The sequence below is a fragment of the Rissa tridactyla genome, chromosome 7, assembly GCF_028500815.1.
Source record: "Rissa tridactyla isolate bRisTri1 chromosome 7, bRisTri1.patW.cur.20221130, whole genome shotgun sequence".
Lineage (NCBI taxonomy): Eukaryota > Metazoa > Chordata > Aves > Charadriiformes > Laridae > Rissa > Rissa tridactyla.
Window position 1 is genome coordinate 28,273,328 of NC_071472.1, and position 13,321 is coordinate 28,286,648.

The window sequence follows — 13,321 nt, forward strand, 5'->3', positions numbered from 1 at the left end:
AAGAATTTCTTTCCAGTAGTGGAAAGTCATAATCTTGCTAAATCAACATTTTTGCATTCTGAATGCAGAATATTGTTTCCAGAATGGCTGGGGCAAAACCAGATTGGGGCAAAGAATGAGATCCTTGCTCAGACAATCTATGAAAAAATCCTGTCCAAAAGCTTTCATTGATTCTAACTAGAGGCAGATGTTCTTCACATACACTAGTCCATTCAGTAGAAGTGGTAGCCATGTAGATGCATACACACACCAAGTTTCCAGAAAAAGATTGTTTTACTGGGCTTGGGCAAGTAGATTTGTATTCATTCACAGTACTTTTCTCCAACAATGCAACATTTAGTTTATGTCAGGTTGGTCTTTTTGTTGGGTTCCCTCCTGCCCTTGCTTTTCATAAGCCCTGCTTCTGAAAGTTACACAAGGCCTTAATTTTATACACTGTGCTAGTCCAAACATCTTAGTACAATTATTCACAGCATACAAGGATGAATCCAGGTCTTTGCTGGATCAACATGTAGATTATACAAGCATCTGCCTTTCAAATAACTATTCTATGCGTATAGTAGCAGGGAGATTCTGCCTAACAGATATCCAAAGAAAGCCCTGCCTAACTACAGCTAGATAGATTTGGTACCACGTGAGAGTGTTATTACCAGTCAGCAGTGACTTCGTGCAGCAAGCTCAAGATTAGGGAAAGTGATTCTTATAATAATATAAATTAAGATGAACCAGTAGCTCTGATTATGAAGCATCCATGTCTTTCAAGACTTTTCAGATGGACTTATAACAGCTGATATAACTACTATTAGATTCAGTTATATTAAATTTGCTGTAAAACTCTTTTGTTACTTAGATGGAATGTTGCTACATTTTCTTCAATCTATGATATATTTTAAAAATTCAAGAATGATAGAAATGACTGATGAAGCTCTAGGAAGCTACACTTTAATTTACACACATATGGATCAGATGCATTGACAATTTACCAGAATGAGTTTGATACCTATCAAAAAGAAGAGTCATATATGATCAACATAATTTAAAAAACAGTGTTTATTTACCATGGGAAATAGTTATTATATAGGGTTTTTATATTCTTTCTTTATGCTTTCCCCCCCCCCATGCCAATTACCTATTTGCTTTAATGTCCTCTTACAAGTACGCCCTTAATAAAGCATATGTCATTCTTGGCATTAGCAATGTTATATAAATAAGCATATCAAATATACTACGCTAAATTATCTTTAAAGCACTATGAATTTTTTAAGTATAAAATTTTATTTATTCAATACTTTTTCCTCTGAAAACTATGTAATTTTCAATTTTATTTACAACTGCAAAAAATCCTTTTAGATGTAACAGTTACTTACAAATGACTTCAAGCAACAGATTCAAGAACCAGACAAGTAAAGAACCTGCTTAAAATATGCTTCTGGTACCCTATAAAAGATACTATTTTAATTACATTGCAATTCCATGATCACATTTTCAAATTTTCATTTACTTATAATTAATTCATAGAATTTGAAATGGCAGAATATAAAAATGACTGACAGGTTTTTTTGAGAATTTCGCATCCTTTGGGTTGACAATCTTTTGCTTTTAGGAAAATGTAGAATAAATTACGCAAAATTACATTTATCTAAAGGAACTGATATATAAAAAACGCAACAGTTCTAACGCTTTAGGGTCTATTCCTCCAGACACACAAATGAAAAGAACTTAACTTACTTGATTAGTGTTAACAAGTTCAGGTCACATCCACAATTTGATATTTAGTTAGCATATTTGAGGCTTTTTTTAATATTGAAAAGTCCTACAGACTTCCCCCTGCGCAACTCCCCCTCCCCGCCAAAGAAGCCAGAGAGTAATAAATGCTCATTTTGCAGCTACTGTTATTGGAACTGTTAACAATCAATCATTATTATTATTATTACATACTAATGTTAATCCATCAAGGGATATATTGTTCATTTTAATTTCATCTAGTGGGACGTTGCCACCTTATTTCAGCAGTGAATAGACAGATGGTGTTCAGTCAGTGTAATGGAAAGGAAGGGAATTCTATCACTGGCTCTGTGATCTCCAATTAGTTTAAGCTCTTTATCCCACCTAAGTACACAGAATAATAAAATCTATCTAAAAGGCCTCTGTTAATAAAACCACTTTTGCAGAACAATATTTTGTATTCAAACCAGAAGATCCTTATTTGCTGGTTTAATTTTGAGGAAAATAAGAGATGAGCAAGAGTTTATTTTAGTTTATTTCACTGGCTGATGCACATAGATAGGCGAGCTATCATTTATAAGGCCAGAGGCTCTCCTCACAGCAGTATGTGAAATCAGATCTCCTTGTTTCAGATGTGATGGCTCATGTGTCAAAGGTCTGCAGCTGCTGTCACTCTTCTCTTTTAGCCTCAGTGGAAAAAACAGATTCAGCTCGGACTTGTACATCACCCCCTCAGAGTGCATGTACACAACTCCGGTTATCATCAGCAACTGTACCAAGGATGATATATGACAGCCAATTTTTAGAAATCTAAACGTATCTCAGTTTTCCACTATTTTCTACAAAATTAAATGAGAAATGCTAAAGGACCTGTACACCCTAACACGCTTCAGTGACTCCAGCCCACAAGTTTAATGGAACTTTGTAACTTGTCTATTGTGTCATAGTCATTAATCAGGCAGCTGTTCCTAACTATAGTTGGCCTGTCACGGGTGGAGAATGATAGCAGAGGAGAGGGGGTTTAGGGGCCAATTGTTCCGATTTATCACACAACTACAAAATAAATGGAAAAAGCAAGTTATACAGCTGCTTTAAACACATTTTTGTTAAAATTACAGTTCCAGTAAAATGCTTTGATTCCTGTGTGAGCCACTCTAGGAGGTACTTCAGTGTTGTTAGCCACTTACCCTTCCCTTTTTATTTATACATAAAACTTTTAGTAGCACTAATAATCAAAACAGCCCATGAAAGCAGGTTGCTGAAAACAGATTTTCAAAGTGGCAATGAAGAAAGAGCAGCCAGTCAGAAACTGGGAAGAAAAAAAAAAAGGTGCTGTTCAAGTCATTAATGATTACTTTAATTCTGGGACCACAATAAAAATAGATTACAAGGTGAGAAATGTGTTAAGAAGTATCAGTTCCTACTGACTTGTGAACAGAGATAACGCATTACCCTCTATGGTTAAAATCCACATTTTCAGTTGTACCTTTCCAGAAGTGTAAAAATGATGACTTCATGAAGAGGAAAGAGGTGAGATGGCTGGGGAGACCTGAGAACCTGCTTCAGGATCTGTTAGTCTTCTGTTGCAAGTTTTGTGCAGACATGCATAAATGTTATTTTTAAAGCAATCACCTAAATTAAAGGCTTTTTCATTGCAAAAGTTATCTTATGTAAATAACTGTGTCACTTATAATCCCATGGACAGATTCAGTGCAGTATTAAGCTACAGTTGCCCGAGGCTTGACTCAGCTCTATCGCAAATGATTGCAGTGTAACGCAGTGGAGTTGTGGCTCTTCAGAATCCGCTACCAGAGCTAGTTAGTGAAGCAGGAAGCCCAAACTGGCAAATACAGGTCTCAAAAGTCATATGAGCTTTCCTTACACCTCACAAAGATGTAGGGGGTATAAATCCTTTTTTTTTTGGCCTTTGCACATTCTCTTTAAATTAGAGAAGGCACACGGAAGGCATGCATTTCACTATTCTGTCCTTCAAGATTGTTTAAAAACTCATCCTATGTATCCTTGACTATAAATGTAAGTATTTGTTTCCTTGCTTCTTATAGAAGCATTAATATGTTACAAACACAGGGATCTAGCCAAGTCTTCTAAGTATGGTATTTTCAAACACCAGCGAGTCCTAATCACCAAAGCCCCCTCTCTTGTGCTTTATTTACACCCTTAAATTCACCACATTAAATGTAAAATAATTTACATATTTACGGCAGAATTTCAAATATTTTCAGGCAGCTTTAAAGTTTGCTCTATACACTGGTAAATCACAACTAAATTATCTGATTGGCTGTTTATTATGTCACAGCTATGAACAGCTGCTGCTTGCACATGATATATTTATTTGCTTATACATAGTAGATGGTAAAGAAATAGTTATTTCAGACAGGTCTGTTAGATATTAGCAATACTCAGACTAATTTCTGATGTTAAAATTAACAGAACTTAAAATACTGAAGGGATTATTCATAACTTTAACATTCTTGAAGTTCAGTGCCCAGTTTCTTGGATCCTTAACCAGAATTCGTTATAATTACTTCATGAAAAAAAATGAAGAAAAATGGCAGTAGATTAATGCATATAGAGGTACATTAGCCAAGTATTTTTTTAGGATTTATATTCTGTACTAATCTCCAATAGAAAAGGAATCTAAAGAAAAAGGTATCCACAAGCCAAATTAGTATAATTCAGTTAGTTTCAATTAGGTTTGGGGATGACAGGATTTTGACATGACTTTTCCAACTTAAAATGAGAAAGAAAAAAAAAAAACTCCAAAACAATCCACCAACAATAATTAACACTGTAATTGAATATGCTATGCATATGCTATGCAATTATTTTGCAAAGGGCGTCCATTAACTATGAAATAAGAAAATATAACTTCCAGTGTTCTGTGTTTCCACTGCCCTTGCTTCTCATTTGGGAACATTAGCGTGAAATCCACCCAAGTAAGAATCCAGTTTCTGTGCTTCATGGATGCACAGAAGTACAATCTACAGAACGTCAAGTGTAGAGACCATCAGCCTCTTATTTTAATGGGTCACTCTGAGAAGATTAATTCTATGGAATGTTTTTCCTAAATTAATTTTTGCTGAGACGTCTATCCAGTTCAACCTTCTAGGTTGCGAGTAGATTTGTATTTGGCCTACTAAGATGCTAAATTAATAATCACATTAACTAAGTAATTTTTCCTAGCCTAATTTCCATAATAATAAATTCTAATATCTTGTGCCAAAGAACATTTCCTTTTCTTCTAGCAGTTTTTTAAGTATCGTATCTTGGTTTTCTGAAAAAATGTTAAGTACTAAACTATTCTGAACTTTTCATTAAAAAAAGTGAAAGTTCTTTCTAATAGCCTTACAACTGCAATATATGTAAATTCTACTTTTGTTTGAAACTTTAGCTTCATAAGAAAGACATCTGAAGACTCGTATATTTCAGATGAAGCTCACAGAGCTGAAAGCCAAAGAAAATACAGCTGCTCTATTTCCAGTCTTCTTGGTACAGTGAAAGCACTTTATTGCCAGCCCAACAACTTGACATAATCCTGAACTGCAGAGGTATGGACCATAGATTATTACTGTGGCTGTGTGGATCCAAGGTTGCTGTTAAGATGAAAATCAACATTTCTATATAGGTATGACGCATCTAGGGCAATGGTAAACAGTACGATATATTACAAAACACAACAGCCCTTTTGACAGTCATTTAATGTGTTGGGATTTATCTCATTTACCTCATTTATCTCCTCTTGAGTGGTGCAGTGTTGGAAATGTTGTGACAGTTCTTCCTCATACTTATCAGCTTTGGAGCTCCAGTTAATGCTATCACACTCAAATCTAGCAAGCTCTTGCTTCAGATTCTTTACAGAAACATTCAAGCAATTCTAAACAGGAAATAGACAAAGAAATTTATGAAACTCAGGAAATGTAATGATTTAACCAATCTAAAATTAAAATAATTTATTTTGAGGGAGAACATGCAGAGTCAGTCACGATGGGCTAGAGTAAACTATTAAACCTCCAATGTAACGAGAGCAAGTACACAGCAGTTTCAATCACTAGTAGTCTGAGGAGTAGTTTTGGATCAAAGTCACCACTCACACATGGTATCTTCTCTGACTAAAGAGGAATTGGCCTGCTCTAGTCCTTTACCACCTGGAGATTAGCTCCTTCCTGCTGTCAATCAGTTTACGGAGTCAGAAGAGCAGACTGGCAATGTGGATAATCTATGCAGGTCGTAAGGGAATGTCTCGCTTTCTCCCTAGTAAATGAACACAGGGCAATGACAATTCTGCCCTGAATAAATAACTCCTTTCTAAAATGATATCCATTTTGCCATGCAAATCAGTCTGGATCCACTAATAAGGTAACACTGTTAATTATATTTACTTTTTGTCCTTTTGTTATCCTTTCTTTATAGGAGAATAAACATGCAAAGCAACTTTTAGAAAGTAGCAGGATTCGAATATATAGACGTGGCATTCAAGAAGTCACCAACAGGGCCTTGAACTGCACAAAGAATACTAGAGACCAGGAGGTCATGTTTTTTTTTTTTCCCCACAAGCACTGATATTTTAAGATTAATTTCCTCCCTATTTCAAATCTATTTCAATGTTTTCCAGAGTAAAATCTGTTCACAGAGCGCTAAAAAATTAAAACAAGGTTTCAAATAAATTAGTCTTTCTTTTCTCTTGGAAAAAGCCATTCAGAATGTGAGTAACCACTGAAGAATAAGTTTCATCGTTTCTGGATGTTTCATTTACTTTGATGGCTGTATACCTGCAAACTTCAAAAGTAGAAATCTAAAAATGACAACTGTTATACATTTTATGGTTTGCTTTCTTTTAAAAAGATCTTAGCTCTTTATTTATTTTTCTCAGACTATTAATACATTTTTTTGTACATCTAAAAGTCAGTCAGATAGCTCCAATAATCATCTTTTATATTTATCCTTGATTTCACAAACCATTCTAATTCTACTCACAGGTTGCTGCACTGCAGACAAGATATCCACTCCCTGGGTAATAAGCAGTTTATATAGCTGTCTGATATACGCATGTTTCTCCTGAGCATTTACAAGGTAGGCTTTAGCATGGTGCACATTTTCAGGGTCCTCGCGTATTTCAGGAATATCCAGTTCTCCTGACTTTGACAGACATTCCAGCTGGAATATATTAAAATGCAAATCAGTGTGTGTTTAAAATAATGTGAAAGAAAGCTTACAGTTCCTTCCTTAGCCATAATGTATTACCCTTAACTCTGTTGACGTGGAATTAAGTAATTAAATTTGGATTCAGGTCTGAATTTTCAATTCTCCAAATTCAAGCAGTTTTACATCCAAAATTTTAATTCTGATCATCAGGTGAGTTAGTGCTGCTTGTTTGGGGAAAAAAAAAAGAAAGACAACAGGCACCAAAGCCAAAGAGTTTAACTGCAACAAGAAGGTATAATTTAAAAGATTACACTCACTTCTTTTTTAATGTGATGGAATTTGACTGTCTTGTTGAAAATCTCATCATATTCTGTCATGGTGTCCTTTACCACTTGATGGAGGTGAATAAGCTCACTTATTCTCTCAGAATTCTCTTTCACAGGAAATCCCTTCTGGTTTGGCAATTCTAACAGTCTTATCAGGTACCCAAGCTCAGCATTCAGTTGCTAGCAAAAAAAAAAAAAAGCAGAAGTTACTCAAATTACACAAACATAATTGCAAGTTTTCCCTTACATTTGATGAAATAACCTAACAATGGTAAATTGCCTTGGGGAAAAAATCAATGCCATGTTGTTTTTAGAACACTCTCCAAATACTTTACTTTTTGCCAGGCATGCATCTCAGCTCTCACCCAGAAAGAGCCTTGGATCAAAACAAGTCAAACTGACCTGCAGGGGAACAGCAGACTGATTTGCTAAAACTCAGTATTCAGAGGAGGTAGGAAGCTCAGTATGACGCACCCCAGCCTCTGACCAGCTCTAACTTGAAAGCATGAAGCTGATGCTCTCCTTCTACTTCCACCACCCCAATGCTTGTGTGCCACTTTAGTACACAGTTAACACCACATAAGACATTCTCTAGACACTGAAGGTAAAATGCCTTCTCCCTTACCTTGTAAGCACACACAAACCCTTCCTTCTGGAAAAGTAATGTAAAACATAAAACACTGCAACCCCAGACGCTCTGTCTGGGTGTATGTCCATCCTTACTGTACAAAAAAGAGCTTTTGATCCTGCATGCACTTCACCAGCTCAGTTTCTCACCTGATACTGTGGTTTCATTTGGTTAAGCTTTTTTTGTAGTTCCAGAATAATAAAAAGGTCACTTCCAAGGTCAACTGTTTGTGCAAGCTGGAGTGCTTCTTGAAGAATTTGTAATCCACGGGTAGTCTAAAAGGTAATCAAACAGTTCAGTTTGTAAATAGTAAATAAAATTTAGAAAGAAAGAAAGAACAGAAAGAAAAAATAAAATTTATTGTATTTACTATTTATTTACCTGTAGTAAATAAAAAAAATTTAAACTTAAATCTGAATTTTTAACAAGAAGCTTCCCCAAAACAGACACCCAAATGCTGTCATTAAATTTCATTATGAGATTACTAGTGTAAAAAAAAAAAAAAAAAAAAAAAAAAAGATTCTGAATTTAAGGTCACTAATGTATTATTTATTTTTTTAACTATAAATCTCTCTGTCTCAAACCCTCTGACAAAGGTGATAGAAGTCTTTACGATAGCATGCAAAAATAATTCAGACACTGAGATCAGAGGACCCATACACTCAGTCTATTTTCTATGAAACATTTCATGCTTCTTGTTGACTATCTGAATGACAGAATAGGCTATGGATAAGTACCTTACTGATCATCTCTCTCTTAAACGATACCTGTAATAGCTGACGAGAAAGTCACAGACAAGCTAATAAAAATCTAGAAATGTTTGCCACAGTTTCTTTCTTTCTAGCTTTTTTACTTACAGTTTTTAGTTGTTCTTTAAATATCCGGCACTTTTGCTTGATGGGTTTTACTTGAGTGATTTTAAAATTCCAGATTGTCCAAAGATCGGTCAGCTCTTTCTTTTCTTTACTCAGGTTAGCAATGATATCTTCTGTTACTCGTATAGATTTTTCTACTTTTAATATTAAACTCTCATTTACCTGACAAATGAACAGACACGTTTTTTTCCACAAATGCTTTTATAAAATACAATCAAACCCTCATAATATTAAAGTGTCAACAAATCTCAATAAAAAACAACTACTCTAGCATAAGGTCTTTGAAAACTTCTGGTACTCTAGGTGTCTTTAAATACACTGTTCTCTGAGAAATAGGCATAGATCAACAGAATTTGTATATTGAGGACATGGCTAATGTTAAATTTTAAAACCTAGAACAGGTCAGTAATGACCGAATTATGGCTGACAGTTGTTTAACACTGATACAAAATAAACTCATTTCTGAATAGACAGAACAACCCAAAATCGCCTTTTGGGGAATGGCAACTAGAAAGTGACTTGGGTGAAGAAAAGACCACTCCTTTGTGCTGATAAACAAAGCAACACCGAAGCATAGGAAGGATAAAGTGTTTAACATTTGAACGTTTAGGGTTTTTTCTTCTTTTTAACAGAGCCCATATCGGAAACACCAGAAAACTGGGTAATGCTGTTTCTGCTTTTCCAATTTCAGAATCTTTCTTTTAAGAAAAGTTGCATTAGTAAATTACTTGTATGATCTGTATCTTTCAGATACTTAGAAGCTACAACCTCAGAATATCAGAGTAGCAGAAAATATGGTGGCGACACACTTCCGGGTCTTTAAAGAGATAATATCTGAAGATATGTTTAGACTTTAAGCTACTGCAGGGCAATCTCATATTCACACATATTCAGCTTGCCTTTACACTATTTTATCTGTGCCTGGCTGCATCCAGCTGTGACAGCACACACTTTAGCCCACACTAATTGCCTGAGCACCTTCCCTCCTAAGCAGTTTTTTCCGGCTTATCTCCCATGCTGCTGTATGTTAGCAACACCAGCTCCCCCATCTCACCCTAATGTAACTGTTCCCTAGTCTGTCCTATAAAAACAGAAGGAACAGCTGGATATCCAGGATCGTCTACATTAATTGGGATCACTTTAGGAGGAATGACTTAGGGAATGATTGCACATCTCAAACGATCATCTCACAATGGGGTGATGGAAAATTAGATAGGCATGCCTAGGCAGTGCAACTAAATCCAAGACGGAATGTAAAGACACCAGGAAAGATTACCTGTAAGGAAGTAGCTCTAGGACCCATTTTTTCAGGAGAACTTTATACACTCAATTAGTAAAGACTGCTTCTTAGTGTAAGTGAAATAAACTTAATACTGTACTGGTGCATATGCTGCTTTCCAACATGAACAAAACAGATATGTGCATGTATTATACTTGTATGCATGGAATGGATCATTTATTAAGGGCTCTGTCATTGTTAACCACAAAACCTATTATGCCATTAGCACTCAAACAATACTTTAATACTTGAGAAGTTTATAGCGGCATTAGTCCCTTTAAAACTAGGTACTGAAGAAATCCATTTGCCACAGAACTAGGATTAGACTTCATCACAGGCAAACATCAAATATTCAATATGGTTTATCAGATTTTACTCACCATGTTTACTAAAGTAATAAAATCGCAACCCATATTTTGAGTTGAAAAAATCTTCTTTATAGCCTTTTGCCACTGAGTATTAGCTGATTCCATTGCATTTTTATTTTCAGCCTCCTTGTTTGTTTGCAGTGATTCTGATTTGTAGAACTCCTTCAGAGTTTGAATATCATCATTTACCTACAGAAAGACATCAAATAAGCATCAAAAAAAAAAACAAATCAAAAATTGAACTGCTATAATCACAAGGTACACAGACAGTAAAATTGAATAGAAGCCTCTGAATCTTTTCCAGGTTTAAGTTCTATTATCCTCCCTAAAAGCTATACAAAAACTAAATAATAAAAAAGTTTTAAAGAACCTTTAAACCAGTAGATGGCAAGCAGAGAGGTGGAAACACAATGATTTTTACAGATCTGTTTAATATGAAGTAACTGAAGTTCGCAATAATCAGAAGTAGACGCAATCCAACTTTTTTGGAGGTTTACCTTCAAATAAGTAAATCTTATGGGTAATTTTATCTGATAGATTTTATTTCCATCCTCAATCTCTTTCTAAATATAAAAGAAAAACAGTTTTGTAGAATCTTAAAACAAGGATTACATCAAAATGAAAAATAACCATCCTGGCATCATTAGCACAGCTACCAAAACTACATTGGTATTGAATGGATTATGATTTCACCTGGAACTGGTTTATATTTAATTTTTAAGGCCCTTTAGATGAACTATGAAATTCAGTGGAAGTAGTGCAAAACAGCAATAAATATCTATATCAACATGTTATGTGAAATATTTTAAAAATTATATAAAGCAAAATAAGTAAATTTAAGAGTCAGAGTACATACACATAAGCATTTTTATTATGCATATGAGAGAGTGTATGTGCACAGGAGAAAAAGTAAAAATTCAATTATAATACTTCCTACAATGGAGATTTAAATCAGTAGAAAATCTCTACATAGACTAGTCGTTACGGTGATGCAAGGTCAATGATCGGGGCTGCTTGCCCTGATGAAACAGATCTCCTTCAAAGTACAAAGGAGCTTACAAAGACTTGCATTGCTTCCATGGCACAGCATTTACGGGATTTGTCTTAGCTAGCTAAAAGCACATTTTTCGCTTGTAAGATTTCCACAGTCCAATCAGAGAATAAATAAGTAATCTGTACCTCCGTAGCTGACTTTAAAAAGGCCACATAAGTTTCTAGAATTTCTAATTTTGAACTAATTTTTTTTTCAATTTTTTTCAGTTCTTCATTCAGAAAGTCAGTTCTGCTAGAAAAAGCTGCCAGCTGCTCAGGTTCAAACTCTTCCATATCTTTGGTGATTCTCTCGGCTGCTTCCAGTTCATGTGACATTTCCTTTGAGGGTACAAGCATAGAAAAACACACGTAATGACTGAAAACGACTTGCGAGTTTTGATATCACATTGTTAATTTTCAGTAGTATTGCTTTCTTACGTATAATTCAATTACTTAGTTGAAGAGCTTATAATGGACATTATTTGCTAAAAATAACCGTTTCTTTTCTCTAACTTTTTTATACTAAAAGCTATGGATGTAGTTATTAACATAACTATTTTCAATGGGAAAAAACCAGTAGCAATCTCGATATTCAGATTAAGTAAACCAAAGTGTAAGAATGAAAACAGCAGAAGCATTGCATATGGGAACATCAATAGCCAGGACTGATACAATTCCTTTAATAAACAGTGTAGCCCATTATTCTGAACTGATTCTCTTGAGTCTAAATCCCTCTTAGCTGCTTCTCAGATACTCAGTTCTTGTAGAACAACACAGTGTTCACTCTAGTGAGATTACAGAAGCACTGGGTCCTCATAAGGCTGCTGCTGCTGTAATTGCTTTAAGGCCTGTCCTTGTAGCACTTTGCCTTATCAATCTTAGTTCCACTCATGCCTTCATTCTCGAATCAATAATTGCTTCCTAGCTCCAGACTAGTCCCTACCCCTCAAGCTAGACTAGCCTGCATTCCAACCCAAAACAACATTCATACATGCAACAAATCTGCAGAAATCAGATGGACATCGAATAGTGGGTTGTATCTGTTACTGCGTCAACTGCTCAGACCCAGAAGAAAGTCATAGTATGCTGTCTCAGCAAGAGCTGAGTTACTAACATTTCCATGATTCAGTTGTGATTCTGGTTTTCAGATTCACTGTCTTAACTCATAGCTTCATATATCTATGTGTAAATGCTTATCTATATTTATATATTTAACTCAATAACACTTAGCATATCTACCGCTGACATTCAGCCAAGAGTGCAAACTCCAGCATATCACAATCCCCAGAAAGAATAGGTAGAAGTTACTATTGTCAGGGCAACAACACAAGGTAACACCCTGGTATGCAAAAATTTGGCAGAAAAGACACTAAAAACTGTTATACAGTCTTGTGGAACAAAAAGAGGCTCTTGCTAATCTGCTGAACTTTTTATATTTTTTACTACGTGCTCTCCCGCTTTTCTTTAAAGTGAATTTTATTTCCACAGACACTGTACAGATACAGCTCTTGGGTTACGCAAACTATTGCCTGAAATAAAAAAGAACTCCATAGGAGTAATGGAGTTATTAGAATTTAAGAAAAAAATAATATACTCCTAAAATATATACTGCCATATTGTTCCACTTAGCCATGAAATATGCACCTGTGTCAAGATCACAGAAGGAATTCAACTTGTTTTAAGCCACTTTCAGATACAGCAGTACTGCTGTGGCAGTTGGAAAGGCCTTGGATGTGACTTAAAAATACCCTCATCTGTGTAACAGAGCTGGGTGCTGCAGTGCTTTCCTAGCATGGCTTCATTCCCAACATGACCCATGGCTATCTGATGGCAACTTTACAGCTCCCTTCAAATATTTTTTCACCTGGGAACTACTTTTTTCTTTTTTGCTAATTAATCCCTTTTATTTGGCATAATAAACCGCA

The 13,321-nt window shown here is 35.3% G+C and overlaps 1 protein-coding gene across 3 annotated transcripts in view; it reads right to left on the reverse strand.

The window, feature by feature from the left end:
- CCDC141 (coiled-coil domain containing 141) overlaps positions 1–13,321 on the reverse strand; it is a 101,267-nt gene that overhangs the window by 25,979 nt on the left and 61,967 nt on the right. For all 3 annotated transcript variants that reach the window (XM_054209910.1, XM_054209911.1, XM_054209912.1), the window contains exons 12-18: positions 11,544–11,735; positions 10,377–10,553; positions 8,700–8,879; positions 7,992–8,117; positions 7,206–7,394; positions 6,721–6,900; positions 5,471–5,620 (exon numbers count right to left, since the gene is read on the reverse strand). In XM_054209910.1, coding sequence (XP_054065885.1) covers positions 5,471–5,620; positions 6,721–6,900; positions 7,206–7,394; positions 7,992–8,117; positions 8,700–8,879; positions 10,377–10,553; positions 11,544–11,735 — 1,194 coding nt within the window. The remainder of the gene's footprint in view (positions 1–5,470; positions 5,621–6,720; positions 6,901–7,205; positions 7,395–7,991; positions 8,118–8,699; positions 8,880–10,376; positions 10,554–11,543; positions 11,736–13,321) is intronic.